General features: G+C 45.6%; 1 protein-coding gene across 1 annotated transcript in view; it reads right to left on the bottom strand.

The window, feature by feature from the left end:
* Positions 1-22,762, bottom strand: part of DSCAM (DS cell adhesion molecule) — a 741,375-nt gene that overhangs the window by 32,667 nt on the left and 685,946 nt on the right. Inside the window, exons 27-30 of the mRNA XM_061192687.1 lie at positions 21,178-21,366; positions 18,988-19,278; positions 15,411-15,587; positions 3,976-4,006 (exon numbers count right to left, since the gene is read on the bottom strand). Of these exons, the coding sequence (XP_061048670.1) occupies positions 3,976-4,006; positions 15,411-15,587; positions 18,988-19,278; positions 21,178-21,366 (688 nt within the window). The remainder of the gene's footprint in view (positions 1-3,975; positions 4,007-15,410; positions 15,588-18,987; positions 19,279-21,177; positions 21,367-22,762) is intronic.

Raw genomic sequence — 22,762 nt, 5'->3', positions numbered from 1 at the left:
ATATATTAGTTATTATTGAAATATAACCATCCACCATCCATTTGCCTTCTGGTTGTCTGATTAAAATGACAGAGAGCTGACCCTGGTTCACAGTGGATGGTGTTTCTGGGCTCAGCCAATAAATTATGTGCAGTTGCTACATTTTAAAATCAATATTTCCTTAAGATTTGGGGAAAAAAAAGCCAAACTAATGACGATTTCTGCATACCATCCCCCTTCCTCCCCAAAATGTGCTATGGAGCATCCTGTAAGTACAAAATTACTGTAAGGATATCAGGATATATCTCGTTGTAACAGTTGGGTGGGCATTTTTCTTTTTTACTATGTGTATAAAAATATAAACATCAAAAAGCTAAATTAACTTGAACTCTCAGTCTGAACCCTTCACTGCTCACAACTAGCTTTCTTACTAATAGTGGTCCTTGGACATCAACCATGTGTTGCTTAGTACCTTACAGCAAGCCGGTCTCACCTCTGAGAAGTCTGGTATATTTAAAAAAAATGTTTTCGTGCCTAATCGTATAAAAGGAAAACCCTTTCTCTCTGAGCATGGTGGATGAAGTCTATCTTCTCTCTCCTCTACGAGGTGACTTGCTTGGGTGAGATGGATGAGTGTCCCGAAGCATGAGGCCCAGCGATGGGAGTGGCAGCCTGTGGGGGACCCCCTGGGGGGGCTCCAGGTTGTCTGTGTTTGTCCTGCAGTTGCACCTGCCCGTCTGGCCCCGGGACAGCTAATCTCACCGAAATACACAGATCCTTCCTTGAGGAGCATGGGCGGACAATAAATGTTATATTCACCTAGATCATGGGATGATAAAGCTAGGAGCAATTTCCAATTGCTGTTTTTAGATAAGGAAAACAGGGCACAGAGAGAGAAAAGGATGTACAGTTAGTCTCCTACATACGAACCTTCAAGTTGCGAACTTTCAAAGATGTGAACGTGCGCGCCGTCGACGTCAGGCGTGAGTGAAATTGCAGCCTGCCCTCTGCCTCCTGTTGCTGACGACCCTTCAGCTCTACCATCTCCCACCTCCTCCCCCTCCTCCAGTCAGTAACACTTCTTGCCTGTGCACTCGATGCCAGCTCCTGTATGCCAGCTGTAGTACTGCATTTTTCAAGGTAATGTAAGATTAAAAACGTTTTCTTTATTTTTTGTTTGTTTTTGTGTATTATTTGTGTGAAAAGTACCATAAACCTATTACAGTGCAGTACTATGTAGCCGATGGTGTTAGCTGGGTCCCTAGGCTAACTTTGCTGGACTTACGAACAAATTGGAGTTACAAACGCACGCTCAGAACAGAACTCGTTCGTATGTTGGGGACTTTACTGTACCCCCAAAATCACAAAGCCAGCTGGTGGCAGCATTAGGCCTAGAATATAAGTTCGTGATTCTATGTCCCAGCCTGCTCAGTCCTCACCTTCCCAGAGAAAGCAGTGACGAAGATGAGGAACACCAATTCAGTAGGGCTTCTCTGTACCAAAGGATCTGACTTGCCTAGACTTCCTGGGCTACATTTGGAATGTGCCTGGTCCTAACCTGACCAGGTAGGGGACAAGGTTTTTTGTTGCTTGGCCTGTTAACCTGCCAAACTTAGATCGAACTGACCCTTCATGAATAAAAACATTGCTTTCTCTTCTAAATTAATCCCATAAAAATTCACCTATTTGAGGAGCTTGGAAATTCTCTTCCTTTTCAATCACTTTCATCCTTTGGAGAAAACCACCCTAAACACCTTAAGTGTGAGTAGTTACTAGTGTTAATGTTCCTAATTTCATGTTGGCAACTGCAAATATCATTACTGATTCCCGCTCTTATCAATAGGTGGTCTTTCCACCACGGTAACTGCCCTATTAACAAAGAAGGAAGAAGACGCTTTCTGATGTCTTGCCTGGGGTTCATGACAAGAGGGAGGGAAGGCAGCAGAGAAGCTAATACCACATCACCCTAACGAAACAAATGTTGAACATGTCAGGAAGCACGGACCCCAGTGTCACAGGCTTTGGGTAGAGGCATGACTGATGGTCTGGGAGTGCATGAAGGAAGTGGCCAGAAGCTATCTGGGAGGATACACAGCTGCAGGAACCAGGCTGGGGTACAAATCAGGGAGGTGGACCCGGGTGGACACAGGAACAGGGGCCCCTGGGCTGAGCAGGTTACACCCAGTCTAAAGGGGGCGTCGAGCGCAGGTCCAGATACCCGCGATCATCGAGGCTGTGCCCCGTGTGGCAGAACACTTTCAGGAGAAGTCAGAAAGCCACAGTTTTATGTGAAATGTCTTGATTTTTAAAGGACATCAACAATTTCATATTTTTAAGACTACATTAGAAAATTTACTTTATTAGATAGATAATTATTACAAATCGAATGACTCTGGCTTATTTGCGTTCCAGCTATTTTTGTCAGATTTGTTCAATACAAGCGCACATGTGTCTGGCTGCCTTCTATGTGACCACTAGCAAACAAGTACAGACTTGCACAAGAGCATGGACTCAAGGCACTTCCTACAGCTTTTCATAATCTTCTCATGTACGTTTGATCTAGCGTGACGGGATTAGATAGATGGAGACATTTTACAGACCATTTGCATCTCTGAGCTCTACTCTGGGCTCCAGATTCCTGCTACCAGCTATCTGACACCTTCATTGGAGGCTTAAAAAGCATCCCCAACATGACCCTTACAAGCCTTTTCATTCTGATCCACACCCCCTTCCTCTGCCCTACAGAAAAAAAAAGTCCATACCCTGCATCTATCTTCCTAATCTCGGCAAATGGCACCAATGTTTATCTAATTGCTCACACCAAATATTTCAGAGTCATTCTTGATTCCTTCATATCTGTTACCAACAATTCACACTGTTTTAAAACATAGTATGGACAAACAAAGACATCTGTGGGAAATGTAATCCATGGGCCAACGGTATTCAACCTCTGTCTTAGGTCTTCACACATACTGGCGATATGGGAGAGGACTCTTTGTGAATAACAATAAAGTACTACTCTGATATGCAAAGATGAGGGAGGAAGTTAAAGCCAACTATGGTGCTGTAGGGGATGGGAAGAGACCCTATACTCCATCTTTTTTATCTCCTACGTTAGTCATCCTAAAATGACAACGTCAAGGTCACCATCAGGGTCCCTGACATTTTTCTTTTTGGCCACGCCTTGCGGCTTGCGGGATCTTAGCTCCCCAACCAGGGATCCAACCCCAGGTCTTGGCAGTGAAAGCGCTGAGTCCTAACCACTGGACCGCCAGGGAATTCCCCGACATTTTTCTTATCTGGTTCCTAGACTCTGACTATCCTCTTTTTACTTTTGGTTTAATCATTACAATATAAAGTGCCAAGGCTGGGGTGTCTTGTACAGTTGTGAACATGCACTTACGTATTCTACTACCCCTAGTCATTCATCTACTCCACAGTGATGAGTGGGGCAGCTATAGTGCTGGTTTCTCCTAACATGGTGATGAAATAGGCTGTGACTTCCAAGACCAGACTGAATAGCTATTTGCAGCAGAAGGTGGTGGGTGCTCTGGTGGAGGGGTGCTGAAGGGGCGGTGGGAGATGAAGGCAAGGAGAACCTTCCTTGATCAGGCCATCAATTTTGAACCCATTCCCCTTCATGGATTCCCTTTCACCTGGCTAACTGTTAGGTAGAAAGCTTGACCTCAAAGTGGCATATTTGGTGGAAGCAAAACCAAAGCTACTTAAAATGTGCCTCATTATTCTTGGGTTAATGGGAAATGTTCTATTGGTTGAGTCCAGCCAACAAGAAAACTACCTATGGTGTGCATAAACGCATATTATTTGGTATCTATGTCTCTAACCAAGCATTACATGGATATTTAGGTTCATAGAATGAAAATTATATGTCAAGTGAAAAATGGGTTATCAATTTCAGACTGTCATTAAAAAAAAGAAATCATCAAAGCAAGTTCTTTTAAACATGATATTTGGGCTGCTAGGTCTTGTTCTTACCTCATGAGCATTTCAGCTAAACTCTTTGCATCTGGGGAAAGAAAGTTGATATTAGTACAAGATAAATAACTCATTAACATTCACTTAAACATTTGTGACAAATATTCTACATAATCAGATGACAATAACCATTTTTAATTGTAATTGTATACCGAAATCATTGCTAATAACCTAAACTTTCATGGATTCCTTGTCTGTTCTAAATGAGACATATATATATATACACACACACATACATATATATACATATATATGTACACACATATATGCATAAAGGTAGCATAAAAAGATAGGTACAAAAATACTCAGATACCTGCTAAAGGTTATATTACAACCTATTCATTTGCCACTTTCCAAAAACCCAATTTTACTTTCAGAAGTCAGAAAATTAACATCTTGAAAGTAATTCATTATGTAGTACAAATTCTACTCTTTTTGTTATCAAAATGAAAAACCTTATGATCACTTAAAAAAGTCATTATTACACAGCTATGCATCCCTTTGGTTGATCAAAGAATTGTATAAACAGCATATCACTGTGTCTGGAAACTTAGATGTTTATTTCAAACACAGAAAGAAAACTTTTCTTTATTTCTTTTCTCTGAAGACATTATTTACCAAGATCTGGTTACCACCCCTGACTAAAGAAATCCTGCCTAAAAATGATGTAATTTTTTTTTAACTTTTTTGATGGCATTGGTTTGAAACTCTAATTTCCCTTAAAATATAATTTGTTCTTTTTACACATTTTACTTGACAAAAATGAATGTTTCCTTTCTTAGAACACAAAGCCCTTCTTTATGTTTTTCTTTCATTGCTCTCTAAAAAGCCTTGATGTTAAGTGTTCAATGAACAGAATTTTCTGGAAATGGATTCAGCTGTCTGTGCGAGTGCCAGTGAAGCAACGCATTTGTTGGAGCATGTTCATCTTTGGGGGCTGACAATTGAATGCAGTCGCTTTTATGTCGGGGAGCAGAGCGCTGTAATTGGGAGGTGTGGACTGTCACGGGAACAGCCACACGTGGGCAGGCACCCCCTGAACCAAAGCTCAGCTCTTCAAGTCAGCCATGCCAGGTCCCGCCTCGCAGTGAGGCCCCGGCTTTGTGCACAGATGGATTCTGTCTGGGAAATGAAATAGCTCCCTTTATCCCACCCACATGGCAAAGCAAAGAAGGCAGAACAGCATTTAATTTCTCAGCTCATGGCTTTATATTTATCTGCAAAGACAAAGTAAATATGATGAGCTTCTTCTCTTCCTGAATGATTTAACACTTACAAAGTAAATATACATATACACATATATAAAATGCCAGAAGCTTGGGATTAATTAGCTCTATGTAACAACCAAGCACTGGCTAGTTCAATACTCTAAAAAAGAGGAAAAATTTCCAAAGAGTAAAACACTGTACTTCAGCTCACAATCTGAAGGAAACTCCTACTCAGACATCTTCAGAATGGACCTGCGTTCCTTGTTCTGCCATAATCATCGTTCTTTTTCTATTCCTGGAGTTAGTCATCACAGTTTTCTCTTCTATGATTTTTTTTTTTCTATCAATGCGCCAAGGAATGGCAGCATCCAATGAGTGAGGACAGAGGTCCCTCCAGTACTGACGTGCTCTAACTGCAAATTTTCCATGTCTACAATTAGCAGGCATCTTCATCCACATATTTAGGTGCCCAAAGCCATTTTGGTCTACCCTTCCCTATGCTTATCATCTTACAGTGGATCCTTTTCTCTTTCTGTCTTAGCTACTATTTCCTCCTTCTGACTCATCTTAAATTGTGAGAAACATAATATTCATGGAAACTCACTTCTTCTGTGAGTTTCCCTTTGAGGAAGCTGAGAGTTGGTGGAGTTTTAAGCACAGTGATGGGGTCTGGATGGCACAGTTGGCATCAAGGACCAGGCGTGAATGTCTTCTGGGGAGTGGGACCGAGTGGACCGCGGTCACAATTAAGCACGTGCTAGGAATCTGGATTGCACCGGTTGCTTTAGGACTGCTTGCCCATGTCCCCTTAATCTCTGCCTGGGAATTACTGCACCCTCCTTCGGAAACCGGGAAACTGGGATCCGGATACATTCAGTCATTTGCTGCAGCTGAGCAGGAAATCATAACCAATGTCTGTTGGTTCAAACTCTTTTTTAGCCACTGTCCTCAAAGTCCTTTATACACAGAGGGGGATACATGTCGTATCCTTAGGAACACACAGAGGAGCAGATGTCTCATGCCAGCTGACTGAGGACACACCCTGGAGGGCGCTGTGTCAGGCCGGGGGAGTCAGAAAGGATGGACAACTGTGCCCACCTTAAAGGAAGTGTGGACTTTAACGGGAAGAGTGCTCCAGGGCGCAGAATTAACCTGTGTTGGAATTCTGAGCTCGTTCAGGAAGCCAGGAGTCGGTCAGTTTGACTACACAGAGAAGTTTCTAGGGGTGGTGGGGAATGGGGATGGTCAAGATGTTAAGGAGCTAAGAAAATGCAACTTTGCATCACTGACCATAATCTGGAAGCTTTTACCTGGGCCAAGGGGGGAAGTGGAGGAAGGAGGGCAGAGGTGGTGGCCAGTGGGTACAGGTGCCATAAACAGCATTAATCAGACAATGCAGAGTGCCCAGGATGGGGGGCTGGGGGCAGGGGCCTGGTGGCGGGGAGTGGCTGACATGATAGTAGACAGAGGGCATCTACAAGAATCAGGGACCTACTGGGTGTGGAGGGGACAGGCAGAGGGACCGTGGGGAGTCCAGGGAAATGGCAAGATTTGGGATACGCAGGGCTGGGTATATGGTAACACACGGGACAGAAACAGTTGTCTAGAAGGACTTGGAATCAGCAATTTGGGTGCAGGCTGAGATGTTTGGCTTCAAACATATTGAGTCCTTTAACATATTAAAGTAAGTTGGGGGACAGATTTGGAATCCAGTATCCAGCTGGGAGATATGTCAGGGCTGAGATGGGCTCAGAGTCTTCTGTTTATACAGGGAGAGGGGAAAGAGAGATGGAATTTTGGACACACTTCTGTTCAGGGGTGAGAAGGGAATCTGGGACAAGTTAAGATAATATTTTTAAAGTCATGGAATCATGGTATCTTAAAAGCATTACAGACTTTTCAAATCAGCCTCATAATAAATGTTTGAATCCCTTCCATAGCGCCTTGGACAGAGGTTAAAATGAGCCAAGCCGCTGGACGCTCCAGGGATGGAGCGATGCCCTTGCTGCACGTATGGTGCCGACCCCTCTTCCCACTGCTGACCTGCCTTCCAAGTCTGTTGATGGCTCCCCACTCAACACATCTCCCTGGGACTCTGGCTCTTTTCTCTTTCCTCAGTTCAATTCTCATTTCCTCATCAGCAGCTCCTTCTCTGGTCTCCCCAGCTCCAGTCTCTCAGCCCTCTAAGCGACATCCCCACTGCAGGAAGGGTGATGGATCTGAAACATACCCCCTCACTGGGTTGCATCTGTGCTCTGAAACTCTCAAAGGAACCTCCCTACCAATAGGAATCCTCAGCTCAGGGTACCAGCCGCCCATGCTGGCCCCAGCGGTCTTTCCAGCTCGGTTGCCTCTTACTTCGGACCGCCAACCCTGTCTCTGAGTTTCCTGCTCTTGTATTTTCTGCCGAGACCCCCATGACTTTGTTCCTCTGAGGCCCTTGGAGATGGTTCTTTGTCCCCACCCCTCCAGACAGACGTGACTTGCTCTGTACACCCTCCCAAGCCCAGCAGGTGAAGTTGGTGTTCTGGTTCCCTGGGCTTCCAAGGACATCCTCACCTGTCTAACCTCTCTGCATCTGTTCAGCACAGCCTTTGCACCTTTCATTGTAACGTCCTGTTTTCGTATTGTCTACTGGCCCTTTTGCCCTTATCTCCAGGCTCTGCCCAGTCCCTGGAAGAGTAAAGCCACATACAGTTTTTCCTGAGGATACAATTAATCATGAGAGACACCTTCCTTCTCTTGTGTTGAAATCCCTTGGCGTAATTTCTATCTGGATATAACAACGGCACCTTCTGGAAACGTTGAAAAAACCATTCAAATATTTCCAGGTAGCTGCCAGGCCCCAAGTAGCTCGGCTTCAGTGTTGTCTTTTCTAGGTTGAATTCTCTAATTTTCTTGACCACTCCTCAGATGGCATAATTTCTAGGTAATTCCTTACTTGGGTCTCTCTTTTATGAAAGACATTTCCCCCTTCCTTCCTTCCTTTCCTCCTTCTTTCCTTCCCTCCTTCCCCCTTCCTTCCTTCCTCCTTCCCTCCCTCTTTCCTTCCTTCCCCCTTCCTTCCCTCCCTCCTTCCTTCCTTCCCTCCTTCCTTCCTCCCCCCTTCCTCCCTCCCTCCCTTCTTTCCCTCCTTCCTTCCCCCTTCCTTCCTTCCTTCCTTCCCTCTTCCCTCCTTCCTTCCCCGCTTCCTTCCTTCCCCCCTCCCTTCTTTTCTTCCCCTCCTCTCTCTTCCCTCTTTTTTTCCCTCCTTTCCACCCCCCTTCCTTTCTCATAATCCCCCTCCCCCTTCCTCTCTCCCTTTCTTCCTTTTTTATAATTCTTGTTCCACATTTTCTGGTCTGAATAGTTCTCCTCTTGGTTCACATCAAAGTAAAACAGATGTTGAGTCCTTCTTCTTCTACCTGCCATCTGTTAAGATGAGAACATCATCTCAAGTCATCTTCTTCTTCTTGCCCAACACAGCTCAACAGCCTTTTGTGTTGTCTGTCACTTTTTTTCACAAATTTCAGCTCAGTCTGAGATTTAGACTTTGTGACGCCTTTCCTAAAGCCCCGGCTACTTCTCTGTGCCCATCCTGGGCTGTGTGCTCACCTCTGCATCTTTCGGGTGGGGAGACGATGGAGAAATACTACCAGGGTAGCCTAGTGATATTGAAAGATGATGGAAAAAGGCAGTTTCAAAAAAATAACATGTGCTAACACTCTGAATGTGCAAAGAGGGCTAGAAGATGATAACTGAAAGGAGAATTTGGGGATCTGAAGGTAATTGGTCACCTGCCTTTAGGAGAGCACTTTCATTTGAGTGGTGGGGAGAGCAGTGAGACTGAGGATTTGGGAGCTGGTGAGACTCAACGAAAATAGTTGAGTATCAAAGACTCTTCCAAGAATTCAGTGGGGAAAAGAAGTGGAAAGAAGGGCAGCAGGTTAGAAGATAGGCAAACAAGAAGGAATCCTTTTTTTTTTGAATATGGGGGAGCCTGAGTGGTAGTGAATATAGAGATAAAAAATAAATAAACCAAATATTTTTGATGGGCAAATATAAAATTATAAAGTCACTATTGATTCTGTGTTAATATATCTTCTAATTCTATGTTTCTTTGATACATCTTTTTAAACTAGCTTAATATGGATGCGACAGGTTTTATTTCTTGAATGTTCCAAAGCCGAAGAAGTGTCACAGAAAGAGAACTGGGTAGACAACAGTGATTTCGACTCTCCTGTTAATTCTTCCCTAACTGATGTGTGATTTCCAAGTTCCCTTCAGTTTTCATGTCAGCAAAATAGAGCATAACAGCGTCAAGTTTATTTGCACCTATTTGCACAGCTATTAAGAGACTAAAGCAAGATAGTGTATAGTAAAGCGTTATGGAAAAGGAAGAAGAGAGAAAGCAAGGGAAGTGCTAGCACTCTGTCAATTAATACACGGTTCAGTCAGTTCTTGGGAAGAGGCACCTCGGCTGGATGAAGAGCATTGCAGTGTCGTCTCCCCGGTTCCGTGTTTTTTGTGGACCATCGCTCCTGTGGGGTCTGTACGTGGCATGAGGGGTTCTTACTAACAAGGCAGCACAGGCCTCCAGCATTGCAGCTGTGCCAGTCCTGAGTGCATACGCTAATGTTTCTTTAAAAAGGAGGACTCTCATTCATAGCCACATCATTACATTTTCATCTCCGAAGTTCTAGTTAAGTGAATGGCATCTGTTTCCGTTCATACCTCTACCGAGCAGCCACTAGCACACACCACAAAAACATAAAACCAATTTGGGGGCAGCAGATTTCCCCGTGCTTTACCATCTCTCAAAAGCTCTTATTTGCAAGCTCCCTCACAACAATCCCTGCTTTCTGTGGAATTTAAAGGGGTCTCATAAAGTAGCTATATTCCTAAGGGCTATAAAACCTGCATTTACATTTTTACAAGGTCGCAAATAGGACTCCCAATCATCAGCTCAAATGAAAGCTGATTCCAAAACCATGACAAAATATATATCCCAGAAAGAAAACCGTATAGACTTGCCATCTCAGAAAGTTACAAATACAAACACGGACAAAATAGAACACGTGGGCAGGGCAAAGCCCAGGGCTGACCCCAACTCTCCCCCCCCCTTGCTCCTGCCCACCCCCCATCCCTCGCTCCACGGCTGCACGTGGCCTGGCCCTGCTGCCATCCCACTGTTCCTTTGCTTCCCCACTCTCAGATACAGAAACCCCTTTTTAAAAATTTAGTTCTGCCATAAGACATTTGAAGTTTTGAAAGGATAATTTTTTTAAAATGAAGGTCAAAAGGAAAAATGAGAGGAAGGAAGGAAGAAAACGCAAAGCCGAGAACTAAAGTTTCAGAGTAGAGGCTTCTGATCCCATCTAAGCCCCAAACTGGGCATTTATTAGCTGGGCAATGAAGTCTCTGGGGGTGCCCACCTGCCACCCCTTCACTAAGGAGCACCGGGGACCCTTTGCATGCGTAGGACTCAATGCATCAGTGCCATGACCATCTTTACGCAAGTCTACCTCGAGTCCAAGGTCTTTACGTTCCTAGATGCAAAGTTCAAGCTATTAAAGTTCAATCTAAGCTTTGGTCTTACAGGTGAGGAGAGATTTAGCTCATTTGCAGGGCAGATAAATGGAATATTAAACAGTCGTGGCCCACCCCTTCAGCTGTGCCTGTGGAGGATTCTAAGGCCACGTTCTCTCTGAGAACGGCCTCCTGGAACTAATCGGCTTTATAATATTAATGCACTTTAAAGCATGCTTAAAATAATAAATAGGCTTCTGTTCAAGGGAAGGAGGCCATTTTGCCACAGAAACATGGTCAAATTTTATGTCATCCACTGATTTTTATCTTTAGCTTCTTTGAAGTCTTGGAAGTAGCTTTTTGGCTTGACGCTGCCAGTTGACCCATACAGGTTGGTGCTTTGCACCCTCTTCGGTAAACTCATACTAGAGGGGGAAGCTTTTAGTGATCCTGGAGGTGTTTGCTTGACATGGGAATCAAATTTTTATAAGGTTGTGTCTGCTGGGATCATGGTGATTTATTTTATAACCTTGCACTTCAAAGGATCTAGCGGTGGGGAAAAATCAGGGCATCACTTAAAGCAAAATGTGGCTTCCGAACTCCTGGATAAGGTTACAGATTTTAAAAAAATGTAGCACTTGAAGACAATTTAGACTTTAGGAGGTCACTAGGCTCTAAAATTAGTAAAGCGCTCAGGAAGGAAGAATATAGGTTGGCTAAATTGCTTGAGTCCCATTTTCTTTCTTTTTTTTTTTTTTTTTGATTTTTACATAAAAGCATGTTTACATATGGTGCATTCACTAGGTTGCTTGTCTATACGGTGAAACAAACCTGCTTAAAAACATTGAGTAGCATCTAGCGATCAAACAAGGTCTATGACGGGAGCTGATCTTACAGTGTTCATTAGGGACCCTACAGTATTTTCCTATAATCCAGATTTATTTCCAGTTTTGATCCTCATCAGTGGTTGCTCAGGCAACTTTGACATATTATTAGAAATGTCCTTATTTTACACAATAAAATATTGTAGGAAGCCATTCAATCTGTAAATATATTTGAACTGATTCTAACCCAGGGGTAGGATCTGTGCCTTATGTGGGTCAGGTAGTAACTGGATGATTCTACTAATGAACTCTGTTTAATAGATAGGCACCTACTGCCGTAAACTCTGTGGCTGTGCTTTCTTTTCATGAGAGAATTGGAAACATTTTGCGTTATTAATTAACATAACATTTCAAGGGCCCTTCAGACCTAAAAGACAAAGATCTTTTGGGAGCAAGGTCTGGCCTTTCACTGATTCCCCCTTAACAGCCCTAGTCACTTGCTCTGCCCTTTTATGACACAGTTTTCAATGTTAAAGAAAGATGAGTCGGTCCCTTGAAAGCCTTTGCTGACCATTCTGGGACAGAATCTCAGTAACCTTTTTTTCTCTCTAGGACCTAGCCAAAATCTTGTGATCAAATAGAAATGGTTAATAAGAAAATTTTACTGTTGGTTTTAAAAAATGTTACACCTGGCATGTGGTAGATAATCAATGAGGGTGTGCTGAATTAAATATTTCAGTGCATCCAAAGTAAAACTTGCCATTTGGAAGGCGGTGGAATTAGGTGTCCGATCATTTTGCCTTCTTGCTGCCCTCTTGTCAGACTCTTGGTTTGGAGGCTTTTATTAAGCAGGTAAAATGCAAGACTGCAGATACCTTTGTGCCCTGCAAGCTACTTCTGTGGAATACTTTGCTCCTCAGCATCTCCCATGAGTACATCTTCTTTGCCACAGCACTTATTTTCGTCCCACTGAAACCTTTGTGCTGGCTCTGTCTCTTCTCTGGCACAAAGAAAACAAAACCATTTCCGGGGAATGAAAGGCTGGACTCGCTGATGTGATGCATTGCTTCCTTTACGAAGACCAGCTACAAAATAGTGGTGTCGAATAGAAGAGATGCCGACAATAAAAATGCCAGCCCAGGATATTTTCTGGACAGAGTCCTTGCAAAGCAGTAACTAAATTACAAGGGACTATTAAGAGCAAAAAGGAAGGGTGTCGCACCTGCCATCAGTCTAACTCAAATGCACCAGGAAGAGTCAGCAACATCTTTAGCATCTTTTCCTTGCTCTTGGCAAAGCAGAACGAAGTTGAGGTGCTTAAGTCATAAGTAGAAGAGGAAATTTAAACAATAGTTGGGGAGGTAAAAGTAAGCAACAGGGACCAGGGGCAAAAAGAAAAGGTGAATTTGGGAGAGGGTGGAAGATGCTGGGAAGGATTTCCTCAACGTTTAACCCATTTGCTGCCAAACCCTTGTGATCAAATAGAAATGATGGATGAGAAAATGTTACCGTTGATTTTTAAGAATGTTATATGGACAATTCATAGCCCTCTAAGTGCAGCCAGTTACACCTGGCTGTCTAAATGCAACAAAAGCACGCCACCTTGGTACCTCAATGACTACGTCCCTAAAGTCCACACAATGGGTTTCTGTTTTCGGTGAAAGAGGGGTTATAAAAAAGTCCTTTTGGTATTTTAATGACGAACACTTGTGAATGGAATCCAGCACAGCTCACCTGATGTTGAATTTCTCAATAGATTAGGCAACATTATGTTTTTGTAGTGCTGTTTTCTGTAGCTCTTGAATGCCCCCCCTTTTCCTCCCTAGTTGTGATTAATAGCCTCCTCTTTTGTGCTTCTGTAGGATTTGGTTGTTTAGCATTCGTGACATTTTGGCTCTTTTCCCGGTACATGTCCGTGCGTCTGCTTCATACACTAAACCTAAAGTTCAGAAGGCTCTTTCTTTTCATCTTGTACATCGAGCACCTAGCACAGCCCTTCGGATATAGGATTCACTCAAGAGAATCTGCAAAGTTAAAAGGTAAGTGGAGAATGTGATTTAGAAAGGATATTTCAATGGGATTGACGGTTCATCTGAATTATTGGGCTACAGAAGGTGTAAATGGAAGAACTATTGTCGATGGAGTGCCATGTACTTCAAATATTTTAATTTGTTGGCCAAGTAGAAGCACATTGAAAGTAAAATGGGTTAGAGTCTCATCAAAAGGAGTGCTCTGGCTACTTGAAGACAGGTGAAAATATCCCCACGTTCTGCTGTTCTAACTGGACTACAGTCAAACCAAGCATTTACACAAGAGGTCAATGTCTTCCAGGTCTACCAGCCAGGCTTGGGGATGTCCCAGCTATATTATAAGGACAGTGCTTGCAGGCCTGTTCCTCAAATGCAACTCTGAAGAATACACAGGATGTTGGATACTCCTCACTGCACTGATGCTAAAATGCAAGCAGCTTATACATACATTTTACCAAGAAGCGGCCTGGTTAAATACCCTGACAGGGAAAGAGGAGGGACTCAGAGCATTGTCCTGCACAGGGCTTTGTACATGAGACAACTCACTGGCCTCACACTGCACAGCCAGGGCAGGTAGGGCTGTTGGCCAGAAGCTGGAAGAGCCCTGTCGCACAGAATCTATAGAGCCAGACATCGGAATAACGGTGCTGCTGACAAAGGCTCCCATCTGGTCCAAGATCTCATCTTCCATTCTTTCTTTTTTTTTTCTTAGTTAAAACGAAACTCTTACACCAAGCTTCAGCTCCAATTTCTAATTCAGCGAAGTGTGTGTTTTCTGCCTCACAGTGCTTTCCCAGGACCATAAAGTCCTCAATTTCCATTTCCCGGCAATAAAATAGTTCTCATTTCCAGAACCAATCCGAAAGGTCTTTTTAAAGGATACCCTGAGAAAACCATAATTCGAAAAGAGTCATGCACCACAGTGTTCATTGCAGCTCTATTTACAATAGCCAGGACATGGAAGCAACCTAAGTGTCCATCGACAGATGAATGGAGAAAGAAGATGTGGCACATATATACAATGGAATATTACTCAGCCATAAAAAGAAACGAAATTGAGTTATTTGTAGAGATGTGGCTGGACCTAGAGTCTGTCATACAGAGTGAAGTAAGTCAGAAAGAGAAAAACAAATACCGTATGCTAACACATATATATGGAATCTAAAAAAAACAAAGGTTCTGAAGAACCTGGGGCAGGACAGGAATAATGACGCAGACGTAGAGAAGGGACTTGAGGATATGGGGAGGGGGAAGGGTAAGCTGGGACGAAGTGAGAGAGTGGCATGGACATATATACACTACCAAATGTAAAATAGATAGCTAGTGGGAAGCAGCCACATAGCACAGGGAGATTAGCTCGGTGCTTTGTGACCACCTAGAGGGGTGGGATAGGGAGGGTGGGAGGGAGACGCAAGAGGGAGGAGATATGGGGATATATGTATACGTATAGCTGATTCACTTTGTGATACAGCGGAAACTAACACACCATTGTAAAGCAATTATACTCCAATAAAGATGTTAAAAATAAAATAAAATAAAATAAAAATAAAGGAGGCCGTAATTGGTGGCATTGCTGCGGCGGCTCAAAATTAAAGAGTGGGGCTGGCAAACCCTCGTGAAAGTCATTCTCTTTGCCTGCCTTGCTGGAGACTTGCAAGAGGTTGGCTTTCACTCAATTTCTGAGTCGTAACATTTGCATGACTCGCGCATGAGGCCCTGCAGTCCTGCCGACAGCACATCACAGGTCACAGAACCGGGCGGCGTGGGGACCTGGCCCAGAGAGGGTAAGTCCCTCCGCGGGGCCGACTGCCCCCCAGGCAGCTGTCCGTCCTGCTTTGCGGGGGGAAGGCCGAGCCTCCACTCACCTCGCAGCCTCTTCAGCCTCTGCTCCCGTCTCCTCCTCCGAACCACCAGCAGAAGCGCAGAGAGTAGGAGCAGCCCCACCAGGACGCAGGAGATGGTCACCAGCATCTTGAGCCCTCCGTTGGTCGTCAGCCCTTCATCGCTTTGGACAACTGACTTAATGAGTGGAGGGATTGTACCTGAAAGCAGGGTCATGATGTTAGGTGGCTGTTAATGACGACAGCATGGCGGAGTTTTTAGGGATGACGGGTTACTAGAACCGCGCGAGTGATCCGAGGGCGTCCGCAGTGATGGGGATGAGAGGAACGCTTCCTCTAGGTCCTCGTTCGTTCCTTTACTTGCTCACTCCCCTCCTACGCTTACTCTACGGAGCATCGAATCAGAGCGTGCGCAAAGGGCAGAGCGCATTGTTTTTTGGAAGGGACTTCATTTGGCAACGTACTGCTGGGTGCAGACACTTGAAAGCATAAGGTCCAGGCTGGGCGCTTAAAAAAGCCACACGCATTTACGTGGAGTTGAGCGTCACCCAGAGCACAATTGAGAGGGGCTGTTTGAAAAATTGCACATCAAAGAAGGAACAATGGGTTTGGCAAGTGGACAGGAGGGAGTCTGTGGGGAGACTGTACCAGATAAGCCTGCTTAAAGGGAGCTTAAAATCTCTGTTTGGTTATTCACTTGCTTTTTATCACGGGTGTAAGGCCAAATGTACTTTTAAAACTATTTCCGGGTATAAGAGTAAAACCAACTCTTCAAAGGGGAGCCATCCAAGTCTCTAAAGCAAGCTACTTATTGGCCCATATAAAGCTCTGAAATTCAGATTATTTAGAATTACAAGGAAACACCTAAGGAGACTGAACTCTGAGCTGCTTTAAGCTGCCTTCCGCTCAGAGGCTTAATACAATGGGTGCAGAGATTCAAACACAGGCATCCACATTTTATGGGGCTTGCGTTTTGGCACCGACCGTTATGTAAGATGCTCCAGTCCACTGTATTTTCCATGTAAAACAAGGACCAGGAAGTCAGTGATTTAGGAAAAATAATGCAAAAATAATACAATTTCCCTCTGAACAAAAAGAGTCTTGTCCTGCATTTAGTGAGTAGAGCAGGGACAACGGAATGACGGGCCCCTCTGCTACCTGCTAAGGCCAAGATCATTCTTCCAACTTTATATAGAGTGTTTTGGCTGCAAACCCAAGTCTGCAAATGCTCAGAACCCACATAAGAGGCACATAAGGGGATGCAGGTGAGGATGGGCCTGCAAAACCAAGATGACACAGGACCAGTGGAAACATTTGGCTGAGGAAATGGCAGAAGAAAGAGTCAAATAAAGCCACGGGCGAATCTGAAATCTGACTGGTATTGATAGATATAAAGCTAATCGTCAACGTTTGTAGTTCCTAAAATGAAAAAAATTCTTCAGGCAGAAGTGACAAAAAGATATTAAAGCTTTATATCCACAAGCTTAGTTCAAAAAAAAAAAGTAACCTTTTTCAAGGAAAATATACATATGTATTCTTATTTCTAGTGTAATAAGATTATTTCAGATTTCAGAAAATTTTAAATGTAGCTCCCAGGACTTTTTCGTGATTTAATCTAAGATCTTGGATAAAGTGAGAATATTTCTTTTAGAAGACAAACATTTAAAATCTGCAGAGCACTTTGTAAGTAAGAATGACAGTTTCAAACGTTGCACGCGAGTGGTTTCTAATTAAATGATTAGCTGTGAACCTATCACGGACGTGCACCTTGAAGCCGCGTGCTCTGGAGCACACAGATTATGAAGAAGCTGGGCACCAGAGCGTGATGGTCGTAAGGCAATTAATGGACATCAATCGTCTAAAGTAAGAAATATACTTCCTGCCCAAATGTGTACCCTGCTAGCAAAGGACTTTGGGGAGCCCTTAAATGCTAGGGAAAATGGTCAGTGTTGAAGTCCTTTGTCAGATCAAAGAATGAAACCATGTTGGAGGAGAAAGCAAGTTGTCCACACTGCTCTGCAGTGTCTGATGCTCTGTGACGGGACCTCTTGGAGTGAAGGCGCTTGTGATGGAGCCTAGAAGGTTAGAGAGACGTGGCCCACGAGAATCAGAGCTTTAGAGGAGAAGCCTCACTGTCCGGGAGCTGGACCAGGTGCCTCAGGAGCTGCGGGGCCCAGGCTGGTGTAGCCAGCACCAGACTCCCACCTCGGCACCTTCCTGCCTTCACCCCCCACCAGGCCCTAAATGCTGCGGGCGAGCCTGGGCTCTGGCTGAGGAGGGATCTGTGGGGAGATGGCCTTGGTGGGAGACTCAGGGCTGGGTTTACAGAGTGCCAGGGCGGGAGGAACAAGCCCTCGGCCGGCCAGGACAGTCCAGGAGAAAATGGCCAAGGGAGGAGCCAAGTCTACAACACCTCTGGAGCATCCTTTGGTCGTGTCCGAGGGTCCTTGGGTTTACGTACACTCTTTTCTTAGAACAGGATAACCTGCACTCCAAGGAAGTTCCTGCCAGAGTATTAATTAAGCGAGATCGCAAGTGCACGTAAGCAGAGGAGCGAACACCCCTCAGCCTGTCTAGCGAAGAATAGAGTATTGGGGTGTTAGCTCTGGCGCAGACTTTTTGGGTAAGTCATCAGTACTGTGGTCCGGCCCGATTGGTGGACACTGGACAGGGTCTCTGAGGGAGCTAAGCCCGGAGCTCCAAACTGTCTGATGAATGGCGGCCCGTTTTACCCTGTGATTACAGCACCTAATTCAACCACTGCCTTCCCCCGAGTGAAAATCACCGCGAGGCTGCAGAAATCAGCAGCAACTTGCTGCCAGTCTGGACTTCCTGAAGTTTCCTGACTGCAGAACGGTCAATGTCACGCCACCCTTTAGCTTCACTGGGCTTGGCATTTGTTCAACATCAATAAATGGCCCTTATATTAGTTGTAGAAAAAAAGGATAAAAATTTCTATCACTTATTTTCAGTCAACTAAACGTCACAAGATACCTCACCTGGTTTTCAGAAAGCCCATGCCAATTGCATGCACGTGTGCATATATGTGTGTCTGTGTGTATGTGTGTGTGTCTGTGTGTGTGTGTGTGTGTGTGTGTGTGCGCGTGTCTACTAACATCCCATGACATTATTCTATTTCCATCAGTGCCTCTATTTCTGCTCAGAGACTAACATAAGCTCCTTTACTGATGGAAGACTGTTTTTGCACATGCAGTTGAAGGGCTAAATGAGAGCAAAAAAGAAAGCTGTCATGTGGATTGGGATGGGGTGGGAGGAGGGAAGGGAGACAACAAAAGCAGTGTTAGCTCACAGTCACGACCAAGCACACAACCACGTGGCACAGAGGCCTTCAGCCCCTGGAGAAGTCACTCCTGCCCCCGAGACTCCCCAACGAGCTGCCTGCGGGCCCTCAGTCCCTCCTTCCTGGAACACGGCCAAGGTCACGTGGGTACCTGGTCTAGGGAGCCCTGGGGGGAGCAGACTGAAAGGCCCCAAAGCCTAAGGGGATCGGCGGGCACGAGTCACACTGTGCCGAGCATGGATGTCAAATGGGAGAGGGGCAGCGAGCACGTGCACGCATCCCGAGACGCGGCCAGCTTACTGCCGTCGTAGTTGAGCGTGGCGAAGTTGGCCTGCTTCTCGGCACAGCCAGCGCTGTTGCACACCCTCATCTGCAGCTCATACCACGTGGCTTCCTGCAGGTCGTACAGGATGTACGACTTGGAGAGAGAGGTCCGCTGAGCCGTGGCCCAGACCGTGGCCCCGAAGGGTCTGTACTCGAGCGTGAAGGAGGTGATGGGGCAGCCGCCGTCATTCCAGCCGACGAGGTTCAGCCTCACGCGCGTGGTGTTGGTGCTGGCGAAGAGCTCCTGCTCCTTCGAGAACTGGGGCTCTGCGGGAGAGGGCACAGGGGCGTCAGCCCACGGGGCACACGGGTGAAGGCCATCGAGGTCGTCCCACGTTTCCCTTGGGCTGCTTTCCCCACAGGCGCGGGGCTCGGTCCAAGTCTGGGTCACGGGCCGCTTGTCCACTGTTTATAGGGATCTTACGGACCAACGTTCCCCAGGTGTGAAAGGGAACACTGGGTGGGTAGAGGTTGTTTCTGTGAATCTTAGCGTTAGTCCCCTGAAGAACAGAGCTATTCTCATGTATGAGAACACTCTCCTTGAGTGTTTTTTTTTTTTTTTAAAGTTGAGAATTACGTTTTACTTGGTAGACAAAACTGAGAACTTAAGCTCAGGATGCAGCCTCTTGGGTAGCTCTGAGGGACTGCTTCTCCTTGAGTGGTTTTGAAGGAACCACTGTGATGTGCTGGGCTGACCCGTGTCCATTCAGGGACCTGGCTCAAGAGAAGGCAGACTTGGATTTGGGAAGTACCCACAGGCATCCTTGCTATCCAAGCGCCTCTCACTGGAGCCCAGGGACCCAGTGGGTATATTTCTGCATAAATCAACCCCTCATCATCTGAACCCTGGTACACGTTATCCAAAACTCAGGTGCTGCATCCAAGTTAACGCCTTCACTTTCTAATCTCTCGCTCTCCTGCCATCCGGTGCACACCACTGGATGAGAGTCAGCAGTGAGGAAACCTACAAAGACCCTCTCTCCGCCCCCTCACGTACACTCACATGCAGCCATATCCCTCCCTCCTGCTGGTGTTTCTGAGCTGCAAATTTCACCCCTGAACATCATTGCCCTGAATGTCCATTTTCAGAGGAAAAACCAACTGACACTCAAGGTTAACAACCTACCCTGGTGACTTCTCACCTGGAAAGCGGGGCCTGTGAGGCGATGTGACAGTTATAGGTGGAAGGGGGTGAGATGACTGAGGGACAAGGTCACCCCAGAAGAAGGTGAGAGGGCAAAGATCACATTTCATGGCTACTCAGCCTGGGAACTTTCTGTTGGCACCAAAGCCCTTGATTTTCAAATGACACTCTTCTTTTTTATAATATATTTATTGATTTTTATTGAAGTATAGTTGATGTACAATGTTGTGTTTCAGGTGTACAGCAAAGTGATTCAGTTATACATATATCTATCTATTATTTTTCAGATTCTTTTCCCTTATAGGTTATTACAAAATATTGAGTACAATTCCCTGTGCTATACAGTAGGTCCTTGCTGATTATCTTTTTTTGTGTACAGTAGTGTGTATCTGTTAACCCCAAACTCTTAATTTATTCCTCCTCCTCACCCTTCCCCTTCGGTAACCATAAGTCTGTTTTCTATATCTGTGGACACTTTTCTTTTAAACTGCAAATGAAATAATGAAAAGAGAGAACCAGAATATTCTGTATGGACTGGCCATCTCTTTCAATACCCTGTAACACATTGAACCAAACCCATCTGGGGAATAACAAAGTTCAGGGGCTTCCCTGGTTGCGCAGTGGTTGGGAATCTGCCTGCCAATGCAGGGGACACGGGTTCGAGCCCTGGTCTGGGAAGATCCCACATACCGCGGAGCAGCTGGGCCCGTGAGCCACAAATACTGAGCCTGCGCGTCTGGAGCCTGTGCTCCGCAACAAGAGAGGCCGCGATAGTGAGAGGCCCGCGCACCGCGATGAAGAGTGGCCCCCACTTGCCACAACTAGAGAAAGCCCGCGCACAGAAACGAAGACCCAACACAGCCAAAAATAAATAAATAAATAAATAATAAAAAACAAAACAAAACAAAAAAAACAAAGTTCAAATTCACCAACATGTAAATGTATGATGCATCTTTTCTGATTCCAGTCTCCCCTTTGATTTGGAAAACAGGAAATCTAGAAACTAAAGAGGGCTTACGTACCTTTTCCTAACGTTTTCGCTTCTATGATTTCACTTATGCGCCCGGGCCCCACTCCATTCTGTGCAGTAAGAGTGAACTTGTACCAAGTCCCACACTTCAGATTCTCCAGGCGGTAAGAACGCTCGCTTGGGCTGATGGGAAAACTCCCCCACTGCTCGCTGTTATCCTCGGAGTACTGCAATATGTAACCTTCAGAAAACAAGACACATTCAGAAGAGCGCGATTCGCTTTCCATCAGAAGCTTGCACTCTGTGTGGATGCGTTCTCAGAATCTGCACATCTTTGGAAGGGAACATCTGAGCTCTTGCGGATTCCAGGAAACTGAACCCAGGCTGGGAGAAGTACTGTGATGACATATTGATTACGAGGTATTTAGGCCACGCCAGACGTTACTACGGTGGGATTGCTGGATGGTGTGATGAAGATAAAACCACTTTCTGCCCATTCCCTTTAAAAGGTGTAACTGGGCAGCAGGGAATGGATACTGAATCTCTAAATATCTGACCTTGCGAGCACACGTGCCGCATGCCTGGGGATGGGCGTGGTCTGAAGCTGGGTTATTTTTAAGAGAACCAAAGCTCTGGAAAAGGGGTAAGTTATCAGCGGGGGTAGGAATCTCCTCAGCCACCCCCTCCCCACTCCACAATGGCTGTGTCAGGCATTGTCCACAGCCCGTTACTCACAGCACCTCGCATAACCCTGTGGATTAGTAATTATTGTCTCCGCAGTGCTGACAAAGAGACTGAGGTCCGGAGAGGTTAGGTGACCACTCTGGGGTCTTATAAGCAAGATTCAAATCCTACCGCCAGAATCTGAAGCCTGCACGCCTGTGATCACGGAGACATCCCTCCCTGTTACGCCTTCATTCCTGTCACCCCAGCCGCCTTCCTGGGGCAAACGTATCTTGTCTGCTCTGTCCTTGTCTCCTAAATGTTCACATCCAGGCAGCCCAGGACTGGCCTGCCTGATGCACGGTGCCCTTACACCAGCATACTGGCATCTTCCCTCCTGCCCATGGAATTCCATTTCTGACACCAGCGACGAAAGCACATCTCACTCCCACGCTCCAGAGCCTCTGAACCCCCAGCTGGTAGCAGTAAGTGTTTTCCATGTGCGTCACATGAGATCACCCATCTCTGATTCCCTCCTTCTGCAGCCACGGTCAGTATCATCCCACTGGCTTCCTCCTTCCCTCCCCTCTGGCCCCCTGCAGCCTTGGGGTCCCTCCTCCCTCCTCAGCCTCATTTTCCCTTCTGTGTTCCTGATCTGCACTCCTGACAGCTCTCTCAGCGCCTGATACGTGAGTGATGCATCTGGGTCAGCTCCCACCGTCCTATCCTGACTTCGCCACCTCCCTAGTGCCCTACGCATCGGGGGGATTGTGCTTTCCTTCTCATTTTCTTCATCTAAACCACTTCTAGGAAGCTTTTCTAACTCTTGGAGATGGGAACCCCGTGTCAATGGCTTTGGCCACCCCTGTGCTTCAAGGACCTGGTCGCCTTTGCCTGGAAACCCTTCATTACTAAAGTTGGCTTCAACTCTAAGACCTTCTGCTCTGACACCCTTCCTGTGCTGCCTCTCCCAT

This window comes from Eubalaena glacialis, chromosome 6 (genome assembly GCF_028564815.1).
Source record: "Eubalaena glacialis isolate mEubGla1 chromosome 6, mEubGla1.1.hap2.+ XY, whole genome shotgun sequence".
Classification (NCBI taxonomy): Eukaryota; Metazoa; Chordata; class Mammalia; order Artiodactyla; family Balaenidae; genus Eubalaena; species Eubalaena glacialis.
Note: the sequence above shows the minus strand (reverse complement) of the source record. Positions and strands in the feature narration are given on the sequence as shown.